Below are 24,436 nucleotides of genomic sequence, written 5' to 3' on the forward strand. Positions count from 1 at the left end.
GAGAAAGAAACATGGGGATGACGCAACTTAAAATACTTCAAAGTTAACTTGGTGTCAAATGATAACCAATTCTGGTCTCCTTGGGGAAAGTCCTGTGTTTGTTTTACCCATCCACCACCCCAACCTGCCTTCTGACATGGACTTTTGCTCTTTATGCTTCTTTTTTCTTTACTCCCATTAGTGCACTGGTTGCATAATCACAGTCTTCCTGACTACATAGGTTATATATACAATCCTGGCTCATGATCACGTCGGTTATACGCAAATTGTGGTGTATTACTTCTTATAGGTATGCATGCGAACAGTACATAAAAAGAGCCCATCGAATGTCTTCCATGAAAAAAGGCCTATTGTCAGACCAGTTCAACTCAGGCCATCCCAGGCCACCTAAATGGATGGTTGCTGCATATATATACATAACATATGTCATCTGACACACTTTTATGTAACAGGGTCTAAAGGTACCCTCTGCCCAACTGACCTGGTTAAGTTTCAGAGCTTGCCAATGTTAATGAAATGGATATAGTTATTATTTTACAATGCTCTGAGCATTCTGATGCAGATTATATAAATAACTACTTGAATCCTGTTGTGAATACTAAAGAGAGACTGCATTCTCATAAATCACTGGATGCATAATATTATCTGCTCTGTGCTGCAAAGTAACGTTTCCCTGTGGGGATGTATTTACTCTTATTATCCTGGCGGCAGCAATTTGTCCTGTCCTCAGTTTTCTGCACTACTGTTATCTGTTTACTGCCGTTCACATGTGCCTGGGAAACTTGTCTATTGACTGACATTGGCCGGGCCTGGTTTCTGGTGTTTCTCATAAATCACATGGTTGTCCCTGACGACCAACTTAGTTAGACAGACTTTAATGTTGCTGCTCCAACTGGTGGAAGAATGAAGCACGCCAGCAGACTCTCTTGTGATTGCTTTGCTCGATCTGCACACAAAGTAGACGCTTGTCCATATAGTCACGCACCCTCCTGCTGCCCCTGCTGCTGCACCTCTGTCGACACAGTTGGTGATTTGTGGACACAAAGATGGACTGAGGGCATTTCGTTGCAGTGATGGACAAAGATGGTGCAGGAGCTGAGACTCTGTCTGGACCTCTGTGATGACTCACTGTAATGACTGACCTAGAAACCAGAGCTTGCCAAATGGTCATAATGGCAATACTGTCACAGTCGTGTTCATCTGAATTGATGCCTGGATGAATTCAGCAGCATAACAACTAAAAACAAACATGTTTGTGTCTGAGACAAATATGAAGATATTCGCATGGACTGTATGGTGAGGACATGAAAGCGTTTGTTTGCATGCATATAAATGAGCCGGGCTCCATAAATTGGCACAAATGTGCCTGAGTCACATGTCTTTCCTATATAAGTGCATTTAAATGTCCTCGTTAGGATTCAGCACTTTGAGCGACAGATCTTACATACTGCTATTCTCTTCTTACCACTATCATCAACAACATCATTCAATCCATGAACCCAGATTTTATTGTTTTTGGTCTAGCCTCCTCCATGACAGCTGCCTCTTGCGTTAGCCTCTGCTGGTCTGCTGCGTCTAATTAGGTCGCCAGATTTGCATGCATTGCATTAGAAATCACCTAACCATGTTTCAAAAACAAAACGCAACGTCCCAACAGAAAAAATGTGTATATATATACAGTCAGGTCCATAATTATTTGGACAATGATACAGTTGTCGTCATTTTGGCTCTGTACACCACCACAATGGGTTTTAAATGAAACAATGAATACGTACTTAAAGTGCAGACTCTCAGCTTTCATTTAAGGCTTTTTTCAAAAATGTAGTATGAACCGTGTAGGAATTACAACCATTTCTTCACACAGTCCCCCGACTTTAAGGGCTCTTAAGTATTTGGACAAACTAACATAATCATCAATTAATCAGTCAGTTTTAATACTTGGTTGCAAATCCTTTACAGTCAATGACTGCCTGAAGTGTTGGACACATAGGCATCATCAGATGCTGGGTTTCTTCCCTGGTGATGCTCTGCCAGCCTTTTACTGCAGCCGTCTGCACTTCCTGCTTGTGTTTTGGGTGTTTTGCCCTCAGTTTTGGCTTCAGCAAGAGAAACGCACGCTCAATTGGATTCAGGTCAGATGATATGACTTGGCCATTGCAGAACATTCCACTTCTTTGCCTTAAAAATGTCTTTGGTTGCTTTTGCAGTATGCTTCAGGTCAATGTCCATCTGCACTGTGAAGCATCGTCCAATAAGTTTTGAAACATTTGGTTGAATCTGAGCAGATAATGGTGCCCCAAACACTTCAGCTTTCATCCTGCTGCTCTTGTCAGCAGTCACATCATCAATAAATACAAGAGAACCAGTTCCACTGGCAGCCATACATGGCCATGACATAACAGTACCTCCACCATGCTTCACTGATGAGGTGGTGTGCTTTGGATCATGAGCAGTTCCTTCCCTTCTTCCTTCTCTTGTCTTCCCATCATTCTGGTAGTTGATCTTTGTTTTATCTGTCCATAGTATGCTGTTCCACAACTGTACAGGCTTTTTAGATCGTTTTTGACAAACTCTAATCTGGCCTTCCATTTTTAAGGCTAACCAATGGTTTGCATCTTGTGATAAACCCTCTGTATTTATTCTAGTGAAGTCTTGTCTTGCTTACAAGAGCAGCAGGATGAAAGCTGAACATATATACATATTAAAAAAAACTTCACTCAACAACAAACAAGGTGCCGGAAATACTGTACCTTCAAATGGAGGCAGCATTGCAGCTAACAGTGGTCTGTGTGGCCACTATATACCAGGGCTCAACAATAAGGATTGCCCTATTGCCCGGGGCAAGTAAAACTCACAGTCGGGCATGTAAACTAACAACTCACTTGCCTCACTTGATCGGGCAAGTTGCTAAAAATAGTAAAAGTTAATAACTAATTGATAAAATAAATGTATTTTAAAACGTGCTCTTCGGCTCTGATGCAGCGGTCTCTCTGCCTGAAGTCACAGGCACAGCTGTGTAACAATGTCCTGCCCACAGCCCCCATTGATATTATTTTGCGCGACGGATGCTTCATATAATAACATAACAATATAATATTTATGGTGTTATGTCATCGTGTCATTTCTGTCTCTACATGGTCACGCGTTAACAATTCTCCTCTGCTCTCTGTATTGTGCACGGCGGAGTTCCGCCACACATACAGGTGAGCACGCTAGAGCGGCTCGAGCCACATTTTCCTGACCAAACCTGACCCCGAGCCCGGCGCAGTTTGTCAGCTGACAAAGTTATTGTTATGGACAGTGTGTAAATAACCAACAGACTGCTGTTACGCACAGACGAGCAGTGTAGCACGGCACTCATGCGGAGCTTGTGTTGCGTTCAGGTGTTGTCACGTAAATAACAACTTCCAACACTTAAATAAGTCATAGCACAAAACAGCAGCATGTCAAGTGACTTTTTACTTTATTATATTCAATAAAATTGTATGTTCCTAAATCTTGAGACACCTCATATGTAAGCTAGACAGACATTTCACCTGCTCATTACTGTGCACACATGTACTGTATGTACTTAGTCCTAAAGAGCCCTTATGGTGCCAGTAGATACATAGAAACATCCCAGCAGGCTGTGCTTTGCAAGCATACAAAAAAGTTTCACACATGTGAAAATTATTTTTCATGTGTGTGCTTCACCTCCGCTGCTACAACTCCATCCTAGGGGAAACACTGCTGTGTGCGTTTTGTTCAACAGGTGGATGTAGTAGTCTACTGGTAGAGTAGAGAGAGAGCTAAGTAGCGTTGAAGTAGAATAGAGCAGGGCAGAGAGATGGAAGCAAAATATATAAGAACTGGAGAGAGGGGTGGAAAATAAATAGAGGTGGGCATGGCTCAAGTAGGGCGCAAAATTATAGACGGAGAACGATTGACAAATTTTTCACTTTAAGCCCTGACACTGTCATTTTTGTGTAGGAATTAAGCTACAATACATGACATATGTTGTTTTAATTAATAAATACAGTGTGAATAAAGATTACATAACATAAAAATAACAGCAGTCTTTGTTATTTGATAGCTGCTTAAATTAAACAATGTTTATAGGGCAAGTAAAAACTGACTTCGGGCAAGTAGATCTCTGACCAACTTGCCCGACCGGGCAAGTGAAAAAAAACCTTAGCGTTGAACCCTGTATACATACGTACATATATATGGACACAGAATTCTTTTCACTTATATTGCTATACATCATTATATATTAATTGAATTTCTTTGTCGTCTCCTACGGTCGTATCTCGCTTGAACTGCACAACACTGCCTCCACGATCTCCGGTGGTACTGCTCTGTTTCATCTGTATCCGTCAAGTCAAGTCTTTCATCAATGTTAGTCAAGCAAGTCTCAAGTTTTCAAATATGGGACTCACGTCTGACTCGAGTGAAGTCACGTGACTCAAGATGCCCACCTCTGGTTGCATACTGTATGCCCGCCTATAAGTCCTATACTCCTTTACTTCTCAGGTGGTATTTTTTTCTTTTTACATGGAAATAACAACACAACAATCAGAAAAGCAATCTCTCAACTATACATGATTAAGGGACATTGTTTCAACCTTAATTTTCAAGTTCATTTCTCAGTATCTATTCATTTATTATTAAAAGCGAATGACTGAAATCAATAATTTCTTGTCGGTCAGATGGGGTGGGGGGTCTTTTCATGACTAAATGAGCAACAATGATCCATAAAAAAAAAAAAAAAAAGTTTGAGCACTGTGTGCATTTAGTTTGAATTGAGAGTAATCAAACAACCCACCGACTTATTGGATTTTGACTTAATTATTAAAATATATTAATATATTAAAATATTGGCAAATTCTGATTGGTGCAACAAAGTATGACATCCTTTTTTTTTTTTTTTACAACTGAGCCCTGTCTCCTTCAAACCAATGAGAAGAGCATAGAGAACAAAATAAAACAGAAGTCTTTTAAGCAAAATCTCAAAAACCTTTTCAACTTTGGACAAAAAGGTGGGTTCATGTAGGATCCCATCCCTCTTTTTTAGATGCTGGCTGAGAAAATAGGTTTTCCCTTTTTTTGGAAAAGTACTCAACTGATTTAACGTAGAAGAGAGTTCACAAAAGAAAAATTGAGGCCTGGATATACTGGTTTTAAGTCCAAAGTCCTAAACCTCCCATAATGCAACTCTCCTTCAAGTCTTTCAAACACCACACAGTACTAGTTCCTGTGACTAAAAAAAATACCCTGACATGTAAAATTAGTGGACTGCCTCTTTAATATGTGACACTGTGTTTGATACCCACCTAAGAAGGTTCCAGTGAATCCCAGAGCCAGAAAGCTGCCGACCACCAGCAGAGTGCCCAGCACCATGAGAGCTACGCCAGCGTAGAAAACATCCGTCCTGTCCATCACCTCCCACTTGGCCTGGGCCTTCATTGCCAACGTCATACTGCAGAAAAAACAAATCACAACCACCTTTATTTCACTTTGTGTAACTAGTTTGGAGTAGTAGTGCAAAGGGAAAGGACCACAGTTTGCATAAGACCTTCACTGTGGATTTAAGTGGTAGGAAATGAGTTAGAAAATAACAGTGAGCTGGGGAGAAATGCAGATAAAAGACTGTTGTGATGATCTACTTTCATCAGACTAATTCACTGCTCGTGACCATGAAAGGTGTCATGGTGGAGCTGTACTAAACTACTGTACTGTAAACTTGCAGACCCAGTTTAAAGTTGAAGAAAACCCTAATTGGAATAAAAAACTGTGTTACATCACCTTTTCTTTTAGCAAAACTCAGCAAGTGTTTGAGAACCAAGGACAGTTGAAGTTTTGAAAGTGAAATTCTTTCACTCTTGCTTGATATACAACTTCAGTTGCTCAACAGTTCAAGGTCTCCACTGTTGCATTTTGTGCTTCATAATGTTCCACGTTTGTTCAATGAGAGTCAGGTCTGTTCCCAGTCTAGTCTAGTCGCAGTCAGGGGCATCCCTAAAACAGATATCATCCGGATGGCAGCATATGTTGCTCCAAAACCTGTTTGTACCTTTAAGCCTTCATGGTGCCTGCACATATGTGCAAGTTACCCATGATGCCATGGGCAATAATGCACTCCCATACCATCACAGATGCTGGCTTTTGATCCTTACGCTGGTAAAAGTCTGGATTGTCCTTTTCCGTTGTAGCCCTGAGGACACGACCTCCATCTGCTAAAATAATACGAAATGTGGACTCGTCAGACCACAGCACACTTCTCCCCTTTGTGTTAGTCCATCTTAGATGAGCTTGGACCCAGAGAAGTCAGCGACATTTATGGATGTTGTTAATAAGTGGTTTTCACTTTGCATGGTAGAGTATTAACTTGCATTTGTAGATGCAGTGAAGAACTGTGTTTCCAAAGGTTTCCAAAGTGTTCCTGAGCTCATGCAGTCATATCCTCTGTGCAGGAATGTTAGTTTTTAGCCTTGCCCCTACTTCTCTGAATCTTTTGATGATATTTTGGATTGTGGATGGTGAAATCCCCAAATTCCATGCAGCTGTCTTTCACAAGTAGTGAACCTCATGCTGTCCTTGCTTGTGAACAACTGAACCTTTCGAGGATGTCCCTCTCATACCCACTCATGGTACTATCACCTGTTACAAATTAAGCTGTTTACCTGCTGAATGTTCCTAACAGGTGTTTTTTGAACATCACAAAATTTTCTCAGTCTTTTGTTGCCTCTGTTTAATCTTTTTTTGATACATGTTGCAAGCATCAAATTATCAAATTCATCTTGGATTAACCTCTGACCTTCCTCCTGTTCCACATCTATCGAATCTAACAAGTCACATTAATTGAAGAGGAGCAAGGTGAATACATTTTCACATCTCTGATATCGTGATGTAGAAATGCAAAAAATCAAACCAAAAATGTGCTATTCTTCAGCTATATTTTGGAGATACAAAGTTTTTTTTCCTTCTGTATTGAACTCCACCCCCCGCACCCACTCACTCATGCTAACATGCTAATTAGCACAAAAAGAAAAATACAGCTGAGGGTGATGGGCTGATGAGAACGTCAAATTTTGATCTGATCATGACACTACATTAAGGGGCCACACAAATCATAATAACATGAATGTCTGAACTACATTTGATGGCAATCAATCCATTAGTTGGCAAAACATTTCACTTCAAACCAAAAACGCCAACCCTATGGTTTAGGGTTAATCCTCCGGGGACCATGACTGTACAGAATAGTTACTGAAATATTTCAGTCTGGACAGAAGTGGAGGACAGACCCACTGACAGACTGACACTGCCATCCAAAAAGACATGTCGCTAGCATGGCTAGAAAATTAAGTTATGCCTGGTTCACACTACAGAATATCAGCCCGATTCTAACCCGACGCAGCGACATACGATGTCGACATGGATCGTGAACGACAATGAGTGTCATGCACTGTAATCCATCGTTTTATCTTGTGTAGTGTGTCATAGTAGACGACAATCGATGCCATGTCCGGGACGCCTCATGAGGTTCAAACAGAAAGTCTAGCATGTTTGAGTTTCTTTTTGTCGTTCAAGATTGCGCCCATCACAGCCGTCACTTTGACCAATGGGAACACAGAGCAATCTGCTGCCGTAGACAACTGTACCATAACAACACCTCAGGGTTTTAAATATTTGCTCTAAGGACGTTACCACACAGAGTAAAAAGGGAAAAATGATGGTGTGAAGCAGCAGAGGCACTTTATCAACCTGGTGAGTACTGCCTTAAGCATCAGGCTAGCAAACAATGTCATTTCTTCATAATGGAGACGAGTAAGAAAATTAAAAAATAGTGGCAGGGAGAGACTGCCAGCTTCATGTGAAACAGACAACATAATAAACGGGCTGTTATTTATTATTCCCTCTGTATTTTTATAATTTTACTTTTTATTCGCTCCCATTTACCGTGATAAAGTTAATGCATCACGCTGTCATTTCAAACTTAACACTTCCTGTATCTGTTTCAAATTAAAAGCCCCTTATAACTTCAATTGAGAGATTCCCTGCATTTTCTAAATAGGCTTTTATTGTGAAACATTTGCAGGAACTTGTGGAGGATTCAGTGAATTGTATGTTTGCGTATGGTACTTCAAATGTAGCTCCTGCCATCTGGTGGTACTTTTTACATTACTACAATAACATTTCAGCTGGCACATGAACAGACACAGTGACTGAAATAATAGTAACAGCAATAGAAATATGACAAGAATAACCATCAAACACGCCGTGAAAGACCACCGAGGATGATTGGTGTGGACCACCGTGTATTGTGTCATGTCTGTCGGCCAAGTCACAGCAAGATGTTAGGACTCCACAATCGCTTAATGTGACATAGTGACTGTCAGAACGGACAGAAAAGTTGTGTAGTGTATACCAGGCATTAGCAGGGTGTATAATTCATTCGCTAATGGTCGGTTTGGAAAAATTCATGTCACCTCTGCCCACACAGAAAACGCCTGACATCAACATAATGTCAAAATGAATACTGAAGTGAAAACCAAATGGGAATTAACCCTTGTACTACTGAACATGGACTAGTAGTGCATCAGTTTTGTGAAGATTCAAATTAAAGTTGATTATTAGACCACCACTGATGTGCCATTACTGTGCAAAGACGTTTCATCAGGCTTAAGTGCCATTACTATGTTATCAACTGACTCTGAGATATTATCATATGACTGCATGGAAATACATCCACAGGGGAGTAATCAATGAAGACTAACTGTTCACAAAATGTTCGATAATTCCAGAGAGCAGAGTCACATTTTCATTTCATTCCTGAGGGTCGCCAAGAGAACTGCTTTAATGTATTGCCTTACTCACTGGGTCCACCTGTGGGTTACTTTTACACTTTACAGGCAATGTACACTGCAATTTCTTAATCTGAACTGTGACACCTGAAATTGCAATGAAAAAAACAAACAAGAGGTAAGTCTCAATGCATCAAACTAACCTGGCAGCCCGCAAAACCATCAATCATTGCAGACATGATCAAGCATTTAATTTCTATGTCTCTGTCTTCTCTTCTCAACTCTCCCACAACCTCTTCTAATGCATCAACTCTGTGTGTGTGTGTGTGTGTGTGTGTGTGCGTGTGTGTGTGTGTGTGTGAGTGTGTGTGTGTGTGTGTGTGTGTGTGTGTGTGTGTATGCGTGTCTTTAAGTGTGCAGAGAAAGAAACTCCTTATTAGCGAGAGGGCTTTTAACTCCTCCTGACGTCATGCTCAAAGGTAGGCTACGCTACCACTGATGATTTGAGGGTTGTTTGTTGTGCAAGTGTGGTCTTCAAGTGAAAGCCTTTTCATTTTGTATCCACTGTTACCTCACAATATTTGGATGAAGAGTTTATGAAAGGGTGAATATCTGCTGTAAAAGGTGCTCAGTTTGGTTTTAGTGTTGTCTGTATACAAAAGATAGTACTTACAGAGTCCAGACACAGAGAATGGATTTGTATTAATATGTAAAAAGTGATTTAAACTCTGGAGCATTTGCTGAGTGATTCAGCTTTGTTTGGCAGTTTAAAAGAGCACTAATTAAAATATGGTGGTACCGAATAAATGTCTCAACACTGCTTTGGAGTTTGAAAGAGGTGGAAACACACTGCAAAAGCTTGTTCTTTTTTTTTTTACAATATCCTAGCACAGAGGGCAAACTGTGGTCCCCACTTCAAAATGGGATTCTTTACTGGTATAAACACGAGCAAAATATGAGAACATGTCTATAATTCTTGGGTTAGGGTTAGAGTTAATGCCACTATAACTTACCCATAATTATTATCTTCATTAACAATGCTTCAGCTGCCAAGTCACTACATTTATACCTTACTTACTGTAAAATACTCTGAAATAGGATCACAAATAACTGTTTTCACTGTCAATTATTTTCAATCTTCAATAATGTAACATTAATTAAATGTTGGAAAATAGTGAAAAAGTTGACCACTATGTCCATGAGCTCTAGAATTGCTGGTTTTGTGCAACAAAAGTCCAAAAAAACAAAAAGATTTTCAATTTACAATGTGAAAACAGAGAGAAGCTGGCTGATGGCATTCATGTGATCTTCCTCAGATTACTGTGGAAAGTAATTTATAGTACTCATCAGCTCCATCCAGGACTTTGAGGTTTGACATTTTAAGGTCACATAAGCCAGTTGCACAAAGCACCTTAAGTTTGCTTCTGCTTTTGTGGTAGAAGGATATTTTTTGCTTTATACAAAATTTGTGCTGTTTGGAATTTCACTATGTCTGTAAGTTTAAATAATTTTGACTGCAAGAAGAGTGAGTGAGTATGATCCAGATAACCGACATTATGAATGACCCGTATTGCCCTTTTTTGAAGAATAATCAGTGAATTGATTGCCCCAAATCTCTACACAGTAATTGAAGTATGGTAAGACAATGGAACAGTATAGGATACGGAGTGATTTATGATCCAGAACCTGTTTTGCTTTGTTTAAAAGTGAAATGCTTCTTGATAACTTGGTCTGTATATGTTTGATGTGTGGTTTCCAACTGATTTTCTCATCTATTATAACCCCAAGGAATTTAATTTCATTAACCCTTTCTATCTGCACCCCATCTACCTGTATTTGTACCTGCATATTAATTCTGTAATTTCCAAATAACATCATTTTTGTTTTATTTAAGTTTAATGATAATTTATTTCTGTCAAACCATACTTTCAGTTTACTCATTTCTTTAGTGATTTCCTCCAGTAGCTTTTTTAAATCCTCCCCAGAACAGAAAATATTTGTGTCATCAGCGAACAACACCAACTTCAATACCTGTGACACTCTACAAATATCATTAATATACATAATAAAGAGTTTAGGGCCCAACGCTGACCCCTGGGGGACACCACAAACAATGTCCAAACATTGTGAACAAACATCACCGAGCTTTACAAACTGTTTTCTCCTCTGTAGATAACTTTTAATCCAATCTGATACAATACCTCTGATGCCGAGTCTTTCCAGTTTTTTTTATTAATATATCATGATTTATTGTGTCAAAGGCTTTCTTAATATCAATAAATAATCCAACAGCATATTTCTTTTGCTCAATAGCATTTGTGATTTCCTCAATTGCTTCTATTATTGCTAGTGATGTTGACCTATTTGATCTGAAACCATATTGACTGTCGGAGAGTAAGTTATGCTTTACTATGAATGTATCCAGTCTGTTGTTGAAGAGTTTTTCTAATATTTTGGAAAATTGTGGTAATATGGAGATAGGTCTGTAATTGGTGAAGTGATGTTTGTTCCCAGTTTTGTACAGCGGAATGACTTTGACAATTTTCATTTTATTTGGAAATGTACCACTGCAGCCTCTAAATGGAACCAGACCACAGAGTTAATAAAGTTCTGTATTTGCAGTGTTGAAAGGTTTTGTAAATCATAATAAAACACTGCTGGGGTGGATGCAGTTTTGTGTGTGTGTGTGTGTGTGTGTGTGTGTGTGCATTAACATACTCTGTGCCATCTGAATTTGCTCTGTTTCCTCCAGGAAAAAAATGTCCCCCACATCAAAACTAGGTTTGGGGTTAATAAGAGAAAATTGGTTACAGCATCTGTGCTGTGAGGCGTACGGTGTTCTTCCTTTGTCCAAGGAAGGAGGAAGTGTAATGTGATGTTGGTTGTTGTTACGCTATGTCAGACACAAAGAGTGACTGCTGGGCTCTCGGTTAAGTAAGGTGGCCTAGCAAGGCATACTGCTGTGATTTGGATTGAAAAAGAGATGGAAAAGTCTTGGGGATGGAGATGAGGGTAGGGGGTTAGTGGGTGTGAGGGACTAACCACTGGGCATACTGGTTACATCTGATGACAGTTCACTCCTGTTACATACTCTGTAGCTTCTAAAAATAAAACAGGACTTTCTTTCGGAAGCAAGCAAATTGGTCATTGATACGTGTTTTATGTCATTTACCTCTGCATGTTTTTATGGCGTAGTGTAGCATATTTTTGGTGTGTTATTTCTGACTGCGTCTGTCCATGCAGGGATGATGGTATCAGATAGCAGAGTTAAAAGACCCACTCCTGTCAAAACCACACATTTGCCATCTTTGTACCTTTTGGAAAATGAGACCAAAAGTCTGATTAGAGAGACAGACGGCTGAATGATGATGATGAGCTTAGGAATGCAAGGCTGGTGATTTAAAATAACTACACTTTAGTTTTAAAATCTGGTGTTGTTTCTATAGTTTCAGACATAAACCTTCAAAGTCCCATTTGCACAGTGAGTATAATAAATAACAGGTATGCAGTTGTCAGAACCCACTGCTTAATTTGACACATACTCCCATTAATTCCTGCATATGCTCGGTGAAGTCTGGTAGGCTATTAATGTAACAAACAGGGGAAGAAAATGAATGTAACATGGCAACAACTGCCCCATCCTCCCCCCATTTTCCTACTCTTGTTCTTCCACCCTGAGAAAAGCTTGAGTGCAATACTTCTATACTTCTACTTGAACAGCAAGCTTTAAACACTTGAATACTTTATTCCTAGTTATGCCTCTATGCCAGCAATAGCCATGGCCGGGGCATTACGTTTTCAGGTTGTCTGTCTGTATATATGTTATCGCTTTGAGAGATTAGGTCAAAGGTCCATGACCTTGTTTCTCTTATTCTCGTAAAGGTGATTGAGGAAATTTTGTCAAATTTGGCACAATGTCCACTTGGACTTAAGGATAAACTCGATAGAATTTGGTGTACAAAGGTCACAGGTCAACGTCACCGTGACCTTATATCCGTATCATTATCATGTACGTGATATCTGAAGAACACATTGATGCAATTTCTTCAAATATGGCACAAACATCCACTTTGCCTCAAAGATGAACTGATCAGAATTTGGTGGTTAAAGCTCAAGGTCACTGTGACCTTGTCTATTGCATTTTAGTGAACACAGTATCTCATGAACACCTTGAGGGAATTTCTTTAAATTTGGCACAAACATCCACGGTCAAAGGTCACTGTGACCTAACAAAACATGTTTTTGGTCATATCTCAGAAATGTATGTGCTACTTATGACAACATTTTACGAAAAATGTCTGGTGTGATGAAATAATGACGTGATGACATTTTTCATTGAAAAGATCAAAGGTCAACTTCACTGTAACATCACAATGCTCTGCAAGAACACTTTTTGGGCCTTTATTCAACATCATATCTCAGGAGAAAAAGGAGAGACATTTGGTCAGATACTGAATTGGCGACACTAATCTTGAGTGCCCACCTTGAAACTGTGATGATTGTATAGATCCTCTGTGCTGTCAGGGGGAAGATATATGTGACACATCCACATTTTCGCAACTTGACATTTTTGCAGCGGCATATAATTGCGAGGTAGTAATTCTAGTTCAATTATGAAAAAATGTATTAAGATTTTAAACCGTGATACATTTCAACTTGCAGCAGTGAGACGTAGGTAGGCTTCCCTTCATACTGGCAGGATTACAAACCAGAACAGTCTAGGTGTATTAGGGTCTCGGTCAAGTGCCTACACACCCCAATACCTCTTACATTCCATGTCAATACAGCAGCCTGACCTGCATTCCCTTTAGCAGTGTACTATAACTGTACTGACACCTTTTATTACATTCTGACAAAAACAGATTCCTGAAATGTCCTTTCTACTTGTGAAGCATTTCAAAGACACGAAATGTCTTTTCTATTCCCTTGCAGTGGATTCTGTAGTTGCCATGGTCACACGTAAGGTAGGCAGGCTCAAAAGGTTGAACCATCATAAACCCAGTGGAAGTCAGTGGAAGCAGCAGTGGCACCCACTCACTGTCAGAAAGTATCTTTTCTGATTTGTTTTTTTTCATTCAGTGATGATATATTTCATTCTTTTCATTTTTCAAAAAATTCTTTTTTTTAAATTCTTTTATTACTAAACCATACACACATATCAATACAAACCCGAGATTGAGGTAAAAAAAGGAAAAACAAACAAACAAAAAAAAAAAAAACACACAAAGTCATACTCAGAGCCGTATTCACAGGTCTGGTCCACTGGCAATGGGAAAGGAGTGTATTGCCCAATTTTAACGGCTTTTCACAAGTTTAAAAAACTCACATACATGCATTTATATGAATGAAAAAGAATATAAAAGTATCTTAAAAGTCACAGCCACATGTGCATGCTCACGTGTGAGACCAGAGAAAGCACGTGAACACACATGAACGCGGTGGTCTCACGCGCAAGCGCGCACACGTGAGCATGGCAGTTAGAGCTACAGGCTACAATGAGGCTAAAAACAGAGTTCAAATGACGTTTTTCAAAACAACTTTTTATGTCGGGGCTTCAGGACACTTGGATCACTACGGACGAGCAGTATGGAGATATTTTGTGGTTTCAATTATGTGTTCTTGGACGTTTGAATCTGGGGCGCCTTAAGCCTCCATTAGGTGGAGTTGTGTTGCTACCCGCTCTCCCCTTGGATCTCCACAAGGGATGTGAGAACTCTAAAACTTCACCTGAGCCTCCCTCGGCATATGGGCGAGTAGACAATGGCTGAATTTTCATTTTTGGGTGCACTATCCCTTTAACATGCACACAGTTCCAAAGCACTGATCATATTAGTATATGTTTGGTATGGTCTTTATTTAGCTTTGAATATTTCCTAATACAGAGGGAGCAGAGGTGTAACATTTTTACATTTACTACTTTTAACTGTGCAAATCCCAATCCTCTTATCTCATTAGGCTTTCTGCTAATAGCAAGAGCGCCAATTAAACACACACAATTAATTACAAAAATGACTTGTTAGAGCCCTCTGAGCTTTCCCCAGAAGTTTATTATTATTGAATATAATCAGTGGAGTGCATCACTGCTGTGTGCTTAGAAGATAAAAATACATTCTCTGAATCCTCTGCATGTCTGTCAATCAGGCTATAAATCAGTAGTGGAGCTATAAAAAGAAGTGGCCGTCAGTCAGCTACTCAGCACGCCAGTGAGTCAGTCAGTGTATTCGTAAGTTAATTAAGTAGGCAATAAGCAGCACAATAATAAAGCTGTTGAATAATTAGTCTGCTGGTCAATCAGTGTGTTTGTTTGTTGGGATTGGGAACTGTAATAATGTTTTTCCAGTGGACCACTGTATGTGTACACCAAACTACATGCATTTCCACTGTGACTTCATTGCCGTGATCATCTCTCAAACTTTTGTAGCTTCTCTAATATCAGCCCCACTGTTGACTGGTATCTTTATTGTATCAAATTTTTCTGTCTAGACCTGTTGATGCTGAGCTGACGTTTTGATTCAACATCTAACTTGTACACTCTTGCTAGGTAAACTTTAACGTTGTAACTATTAATGTTACTAGCTAACGCTTGCTGGCGAAAATATGACGGACTTTCCAACAATGGAAAAAAAGAGATTTGACACTAAACACGATTGTTCTATTAACCCATGTAACTTGAAAACGAGTACACACCTCCAGTATCTAGAAAGGTGACTTGTTAAATAAATTAATCAATCAATTTGAAAGTGATCAGTAACATCATTGTCATTGATTGAGATATGTTAAAAAAAAGTCAAAGTATTTTCTTTTACATTTTTCATGAATTAAGATGGAGATATAAAAAGAGTAATTGGTAGAAATAAACCATCACCAAATCTCAGTATCATTTATAAAATATTTTTTCTCTGTTCTTTGTAAAAAATATTTTCTAGCTATTTTTGTATGTTGTGCATATAGGATATAAGAGTGTGTAAGTCATGTATTTGAATACATGCATTCATACTTTTAGATCTGTGAATGTTTTTAGAGTCAGTTTTTTTAGTATTCAGCACTGATCTGTACCTGTATCACATTATAAGATCTGTGGTACTTTATATATTTCTGGATACTAAGAAAATACATAGGAAACACATGTAAATCATGTAATATGTTGTCTGTTTATGATGAGAACATAAATCTGTTGTTACAATAGCATAATATAAATTTGAAGTTATCTTTGTTGGTAAAATGACGCAGTCTGAACCACTTCAGGGCTAAAATGAGCTTTTCTTTGTTTAGAAAAAAATATGATGCTAAATATTTAAAAAAAAAAAAGCAAAAAAAAAAAAAGCAGCCTTTTCACCACTTGGGGCATTTTGTTTTTGAAAGCAAATTGCTTTATATGCCATTCAGTGACATTTTCCATCCCTGATTATGGCAGACATAATTTGCTCAAACCATTTACAGATCTGTCAGGTTTCCGATATGTGCCCCCCCCCCAAAGTTAAACTCATTCCTATGCCCTTGGTTACAGTGTCCTGTGGAAACCATATGCGCTACGCCAGTGCAGCTGGAAAGGCTGCAGTTGCTAAAGGCTCTGTGTGAGTACCAATCTTTATTAGTGGTGATATGCATCATATTATTCAGGGGTCATTGCATTTTGTATTTTTTTGTGCATGTTTCTCACCTCTTCAACTTTCTCTCTTTTCCTTATCACTCTGTATTGGATTGGCAATTTGGAACACTTTAGCATGTCCAGAGTGCCACCAGTCATTGTTGTGTGAAAGGTATCATTAGACTGTGCACTTCACTGCCTTTGCAACAAGGGGAAACTACTGAAGACAGCTAACACCGGCAAGCATTTCAAGATTTTGCATTCTATAATGGATGGAGATATTTTGTAAAATGAGTGCCAGGTGGACATTATTGTTTCAAGGGGAGGGGGAAAATATATATCTGTATATGTGTAGACAGGGCCTCAGAAGATATCTGAATGTGTATGTTTGTTTAATAAGATTTCCTTCAGTAGGAGATATCCAGAGAAAAAAGGCCAAATGTTTTGAAATACAAGAAACCAGCCCTTTGCATCATATGATTACACAGTTCTCAATGAGAGGGCATTGTTTTTACTTTGATTTTGTCTCAGTTATGCAATGAGCTGGCTGAGAAACATCCATATCTTCAATGTTTTCCAGCAAAATTGAGATGTAATAAAGTTTATTTCACTGAAATGACCTGAATGGCTCTTTGAGAACTTGAACTGCAAATAAAAGTTGAGATCCGTAGTTTAACTTGCATCATTTAATGGAACTGTTTTTGAATTTTTAATGCCAGAGGAGCTATAAATATCAGCATGTGGAGAGGCAATTGTTAGTCTTTGCTATGATCATTAACCACATCAACCCCTCAGGAAATAGAGTCATTTTGCGCGGAGCAATCAAAACGTTATGTATTGCTTCATGTCAAATAATAAATCAGGTGTTTATATTTCATTAGGGCTGCATAGCTTTTGGATATAAATAGGCAAAGTCTGAACGTATAATATTGACTACTGCTATTTATTTGCAGGGGAATGTCACGCTTTAATTGACTTTTTTGGTCATATAATGTAGTGTGTATAATGTTGTCCCTTAAAAGCCAAAGGCTAACCTTCATATAGTACACACAACCAAAGTGAACTTCCCACCAATCTCCAATGACAAAACCCCACCACGATCCCAGCTTATTTCTTTCAGCTTGTACACCCTTTTAGAGAATCGTGACTTCAGTACCAGAGGAAGCATCTTCAAGAGGAGCCAGGTAGACAATCAGGATTATGGTGAGTAAGGCGAAAGGCAGAGCAAAAACCTACATGAGGGGCAATACACAAGAGATCAGTCAGTGTTTCTGCCCATCCTATGACTCTATAACACTGCGTCAAGGCCAACTCCCTGACTCCATAACACTCCAATCATAAGACAATGCATCATGTCAGTGTTTGCGTCAAGACCCTGAACCTGTAGATTCCTGACTACATGGCACTAAGAGATGGGAAGGTAACTGACGCTGACCATATAAATAGCTCTATACAACATTCAGAGCATTTCTATCATTCAGAGTCTAGGTGGGAATTGTCTGCACACGGCTCTTAACATGGAGGTGGCTGAGTGATGGCTAGAAGCTAATGGTGCTAATAACATAAACAAGACTAACAGTGGCAACAGTGCAGACAGAGCTACCAATGTCTTTCAGGGGGGAACCTGAACTTGACCGTTACGCTTCCATCCTTTTGTCTGCTGTCCATCTGTGCTGGAGGGATGGCAGATTGCAGCACATTAACTTCTCAGCAGAGTGTATGATACACTACGGACTGCCTTTGTCCTTGGCTCTGGCAGCAGCATACCAGCTGGTGATGGAGGAGGTGAGGATGGACTCAATGATGGCAATGCAGAAGTGCAACATCATTGTCTTTTGCGTGTTGAACTTCTTCAGCTGCCACAGGAAGTACATCCTCTGCTGTGCCTTTTTGATGAGGGGGCTGATGTTCAGCTCCCACCTAAAGTCCTGAGTCATGAAGGAGCTGAGGAAACAGAAGGACTCCACAGCATCAACTGGGGAGTCACACAGACTGAAGGGGGGCAGTGGGGCTGCATTCTTCCTGAAACCCACAATCATCTCCACTGTCTTAAGAGGTCAGGTCACTGGATGGACAATCTCACACCTGTATGCGGACTCATCCCAACTCGAGATAAGTCTGGTGAGGGTGATATCATCCCCAAACTTCAGGGGCTTGACATAGTGGCTGACTGGAGGTGTAGCTGTTAGTATATAGAATTTAGAGCAGAGGGCAAGGACGCAGCCTTGAAGGGAACCAGTGCTGATGGTCCAGGAGTCACAGAGGTGTTTCCCCTAGGTTAACATGCTGCTTCCTGTCAGACAGGAAGTCACTGATCCACCTGCAGATGGAGTCAGACACATGCAACTTGGAGAGCTTGTCCTGCTGCAGAGAATGGAAGATAGAAATGACAGCAGAGCTGGAATCCACAAACAAGATCCTGGCAGAGGTTCCTGGGGAGTCTAGCTGCTGATGGACGAAATGGAGGGCCATGGTGAGTGCACTGATGATAGATCTGTTGGCTTTGTGGGCAAATTGCAGGGGTTCCAGGTGTGAGTTGGGGATGGTCTTGAGGTGGGCCAAAACAAGGCCCTCAAAGGACTTCATTACCGACAAGGTCAGGGCGATGGGTCAGTAGTTGTTAAGTCCTGTGATCCATGTTTTTTTAATAGATTTAGGTTTCAAAGCAGGCTAGTACGTAGTGTGGCAGCTCTACCTGCTTTCACTGCCACATTAAGAGGTCAAGCTGCAACAAACACACCGTTGAGATTGGGAAAAAACTCCAGTAACCAAACACCTTAAACCAAAATGCACAAAGGACAAGCACTCAGACCCAAAACCAAAAGACTATGGATGGAGGACGAGAATACTGCTCTCATAAGACAAACAAAAAGTTTAAAAAGTAGGCAGAGTCTTCAAACCAAACGAGAGGAGCCAGAGGAGAAAGAGAGAGACTGGCCAAAAAGACACCCCACCTGAACTTTTCTCTCCCTCACATTAAGCAAAGCAGTGGTAGCCCTTAACATGGTTTTCTTTTAATAAGCAGCTAATCAAGTTGCCACTGGGCAGCAGAGTGGACTACAAAGTAGAGAGATCAATCATGTTTCATACTGCCCAGCATCCACACCGCAGGGATGGCACTGCACAAAATACTACACATGATCAGTCTTTATAAATTTCTAACATTCAGTTAGCATTCTATTCACCAACTGTGACGTGACTCATCCAGATTAACTGCTATCAGCGGCAGATCATTATTACACAGCAGGCATAATAGTCTACCACTGTGTGTACAGTTACACATGTAATGTATGTTTGATTACACAGCAGGAAGCACAGCAAAAAGATTTATATCACACTGCCTTGAACTCATAGAATGAATACAGTAATGACTCACTCTGGAAATGCTGTTCGGAAAGTTCAGAAAGTTAAATAAAACCATCTCTATAAAAACAAATGTAAAGGCAGCAACAACAGTCTGCTGATTCGTGATGATCAGTGAAGTCAGTGTTCTGCTGGGTAACCTTGGGTCCTGGAATTCATGTAGTTGCCACTTGACACTTGGCGCTACCTACCCAAACAACAGCACAGACCAAGCTCACCCCCTAATGGCATTGGCACTACCCAATGGCAGTGACCTCCCCAGCAGGACAACGCACCATGCCACATCGCAGAAAGTGGTCAGGAATGGCCCCAGGAACATGACAAAGAGCTAAAGGTGTCAACCTGGCCTCCAAAATCACCAGATCCCAATCAGATCGAGCATCTGTGGGATCTGCTGCTACAGCAATCCACAGAACTCAAAGGATCCACCGCCAATGCCCTGGTGATAACTAACACACTAACACATGTGGAGAACATTTGACTTGCATTATGGCTTGGTATTTTAGTCAATTAATGAATTTTATTAATCTGCTTTGTCTGCCTTACAGACGCAGTTTACATGTTTTCATAATGGCTCATTTATAAAATCTGAGTTCTACTGAGTGAAACACTGCATAGATTTAAGCCTGCTGAAATCCTTTTCTAGCAGTCTGGACATATTGATGTTTCCAGCTCCTTGCCAAGACCAAGCTGGGTGGTGTGGGGGTTGTTCAGCATCACTAATATCAGTAATAAAAAGTAGTAAATAAAAAACAGGAACATGAGTGGAAACCTCTTCGTCATTGTAGGGAGACGATGGAAACCATACCACTGGTAGAGTTTCTGGGTGCATGTTCAACACTGTTATTAAAGCCACGAACGTAGTTTAGTCCAGTTGTTAGCAACATTACAGACACGGACAGCACAATAGGTAACAGAGCTTTGCAGGGACATTTTAGAACATGGTAATTTAATATTAGTCAAATATCTGTAAAAAACAAAACAAAACAAACAAAGCAGTATTTGCTAAATTAATGGCAATTTACTTTACCAGCCATTGGCAGTGAGCTACCTAGAAAAGCCACTGGGACTAACCATAGACAATCAATGCGCCTAACTACCTAAGGGGGTGATCACACAGAAATGAGACGCTAGGGACGTGGACGCTTCAAAGACGCTTGAAACGCTGGAAGCGCTTATTCAATGTGCGCTAGCTACTGGCGTCTGATGCTCAAAAAGTTGAAAATATTTTAACTTTTCAACATCTACGTGTGTCTAAAAATGCACGTCTAAAAAGAAGGGTCTACAAAAACGCGCGTCTAAAAAGACGCCGGAAAAACGCCTGTCTAAAAAGACGCTTGAATGCCGGTCAGACGCGCTGTTTCATAGGAAAACAATGGTTTTACTGGCGTCGCGTTTTTAGCGTTTCATCTCGGTGTGATCGCTCCCTTACTGCTACTTCCCCAATCTCACCGTAAGCTGCAACCATAATCATTTACATTTATACAGTGGCACCCTCAGGAATAAAGTGGATGCAGTCTGTAGTCACACCCTACACCCTAGCTCAACTGACAGTTTTCCATCAAAAGTGCTGAAAGGGATTTGCTTTTAAATTTGCCTGCCAAAAAAGTACAAAAAAATTCTACATTTTCCAAGCAATTAATTGAATTTTTGGCTGTAACATTGCAACAGAGAAACTAAAAGCATTCTAAATTGTATATTTCAAAGAGTTACTTTCATTACAATGGAGCATTCTTGCCATTATTTGGCTCATTCACATTTTCTGTTCCTAGCACGTCTGAGTAAATGAATTGCTATGTACTACTACTATTTTTAGTTTCTCATGTTGCACTGTGTGTTGATCAATATTCTCTTCAGAAGCACAAGAGAAAACTGGCAAGCCAATTTATCGCTTCGAAGCAGCTTGTTCCAAAAGCGTTGCCCGGCAACAGACATCACAGACATCCTTTGAGAGAGGGAAAAATAAATAAATCTCTTGCCACTGGCATACTGTATATGCATGGTTTTGTTGAGGGTGCTTTGTCACCATTTTGATGCACTGTGGGAGTGTGTGCTTCCACTGGGTGCTATGGTGCTGCGACAGCAGGCGTGGGGTGACACTGGCACATACAGGACCGTGGGTACAGATTAGGATGAGAGAAAGGAAGAAAAGAGCAGCAGTGGTGGGAGATGGGAAAAAAGGACACAGGAATGGAATACAGAAGAAGAGGAAGAAAGTGAAAGGGAAAAAAAGAGTGCTGCGTGCTAGTACCTGAACTGAAAGGTTTGTCATAGTTGCTCATCTGGTTGAAGTATTGAGCATAAACAAAAACATAGGAAAAATGGGTTATTGAGAAGGAAGTTATATAAGATTGGCCTTCATTCTGCATTTTACATTGTGAGTCAGCAGGCTGGGGTGGGCACTTAAAACTCCCTCACCATCAATCTGTACACACCTTGAAACTAACAGTCATGTCCACTTAATTTATTTACAATAATGAAGCGTAAGTGTGATAGTTAATTATGCAATAATGCTTCTAATAAAATCTTGATTGACCAAAACTGAACTAATATGGATGGAAATGAAGGATAAAACGACATGAATTGAGCAGAATGAGGAAAAAAAGTTTGTGCATCACCTGTGGCTGCGGTACACATTGAGCAGAATGATGACAAAGCCCAGGCAGTAACAGGCCAGATAAGGGCTACCAAAGAGCTTGGAGAGTGACCGCGTATGGTGCTCCCATCTTGCCACCTGACAAATGACAGAGAGACAGAAAGCAGAGGTTGTGAGATGATTGTGTCAAAAATCACATCAAGTAGTTATCAAAATTGTGGGGGGTTATGCTCCTTAATATGTTGAAGGGAAAAGCTGGGAAAGCGGTGACAAACTAAAAACAAACTGCATCAACAGAAAGTATGTCAGTATATGGATAGATTGACAACACTGCTACGTAACTTACAACCTAAAATTAGCTGTCTTTGTGGCAAAGTTTGTCATGTTACATCAGAGCCACTTTTTGGCCACTTAGGGGCAGAGTCCTGCATGGGTCTGATTTCAAAACCCACTCCCAAGTCAGAACCGTAACATACAATACTGCACCTGCCCCACCGGTCACACATATGACCAAGTAGTTCCGCAACCTGATCTGACCCGCTGACACAAGATCCAGGGACTGACCGAAAACTGTAAATCCTATGACAACCATGCACTGTTCAAAGAATTCAGTAAGGCAGCACATTTAGCATAGAGCTGGGCAATATATTAATATCCATCCATTTTCATCGGCTTATCGGGGGCCGGACACGGGGGCAGCAGGCCAAGCAAAGCACCCCAGACATCCCTCTCCCCAGCAAGTTCCCAGGCCAGATGAGATATGTAATCCCTCCAGCGTGTTCTGGGTCTGCCCCCGGGCCTCCAACAAGTGGGACATGCCTGAAACACCTCCAGTGGGATGTGCCCAGGAGGCATCCTGATCAGATGCCGAACCACCTCAACTGACCCCTTTCGGTGTGAAGGAGCAGCGGCTCTACTCCGAGCTCCCTCCGGATCTCTGAGCTCCTTACCCTATCTCTAAGGCTGCTATCTATAGGCAGCCATTCCTAACTGACTCAAACAGGACAAAAGACATCATTGTGGTAACTGGTAACTTTACATTTACAGCTGCAGATATGGAGAGAAAAATGTAACGTCAGTGCTTTACGAAAATGCTTGATGTATTCCAGCTTCATCACAATATTCCTTCAAGAGCCCATTTCAGCCAATCCATAATTCCTGCTTTGTAGCAAAAACACAAAAGCCCAAAATGTGATGGGTTATTCATTAAATAAAAAGGACATTTTTCTGTCAATTAAAAAACAGAACTGTTTATTTGTGTTTGTTTATAACTACAGTACTACATTTTATATTTAATAAGGAGCTGTTTTTGTTTTATACTGTATGCTGCTATACAGACACCCTAGACGATGGGTCACAAGTATAGCTCCATCATTGTTAAAGGTCAAAAAACATCACACTTTGTATTGTTAGTTTTTATTAATTAAGCATTCTAAAAATCTAGGAATTTTCTCATTTTTGTGCTGTTTAGAAAACTTGACATCACTGTGTCGTATCAAACCAAACAGTTAAAGTCTTTCTATTTACACACCCAACAAATACTGAGCAGCATAAGCATTTATTTGGAGTTGTTTTTCTGTTAAATTGATGAATGTAAGTCTAATAATCACCCATCTTTTTGCTCTGTTTTGGTCTCCAACAAACCCTGAGGGAAGCACCTGGCTCTTTAGCTGCTGAACGCTCCACTGTGTTCACCAGCTAGCTGCTGAAAACAGCTGCCTGCTGCTACTGGGAGCAATGCTGACGAGAGCGGTGAGACTCAACCAAAACACTAACATTTAGCTGACAGATGCTAAAAAAGCTACGGAGAACAGGTTTGGGTTTTTACTATGAATGACTCCTTTCACATACACAAAGTCATGTTATCCATTGTTAATATATTTTTTTTAATTATAGCAGTTTTTAAGTCACTTTGTTGACATTATTTGTTAATGCCCCTACTGCTTACTTTCACTTCCTCCAAAAGCTGGTTGTTTGGATGCTTTGACTAAAAGTGCTCTATCTATTAACTGAAAACTTTGGCCACAAGAGGGTTGTTGATTCCTCAAATGTTTCAAATATTTTTCTCACAGTGGCAGAGGAATTAGTGATTCAGGCATTCTT

General features: G+C 40.2%; 1 protein-coding gene across 1 annotated transcript in view; it reads right to left on the reverse strand.

Annotated features, from left to right (window-relative positions):
* pemt (phosphatidylethanolamine N-methyltransferase) overlaps window positions 1–24,436 on the reverse strand; it is a 94,877-nt gene that overhangs the window by 28,986 nt on the left and 41,455 nt on the right. Inside the window, exons 3-4 of the mRNA XM_033610563.2 lie at window positions 22,356–22,471; window positions 5,313–5,458 (exon numbers count right to left, since the gene is read on the reverse strand). Of these exons, the coding sequence (XP_033466454.1) occupies window positions 5,313–5,458; window positions 22,356–22,471 (262 nt within the window). The remainder of the gene's footprint in view (window positions 1–5,312; window positions 5,459–22,355; window positions 22,472–24,436) is intronic.

This window comes from Epinephelus lanceolatus, chromosome 21 (assembly GCF_041903045.1).
Source record: "Epinephelus lanceolatus isolate andai-2023 chromosome 21, ASM4190304v1, whole genome shotgun sequence".
Classification (NCBI taxonomy): Eukaryota; Metazoa; Chordata; class Actinopteri; order Perciformes; family Serranidae; genus Epinephelus; species Epinephelus lanceolatus.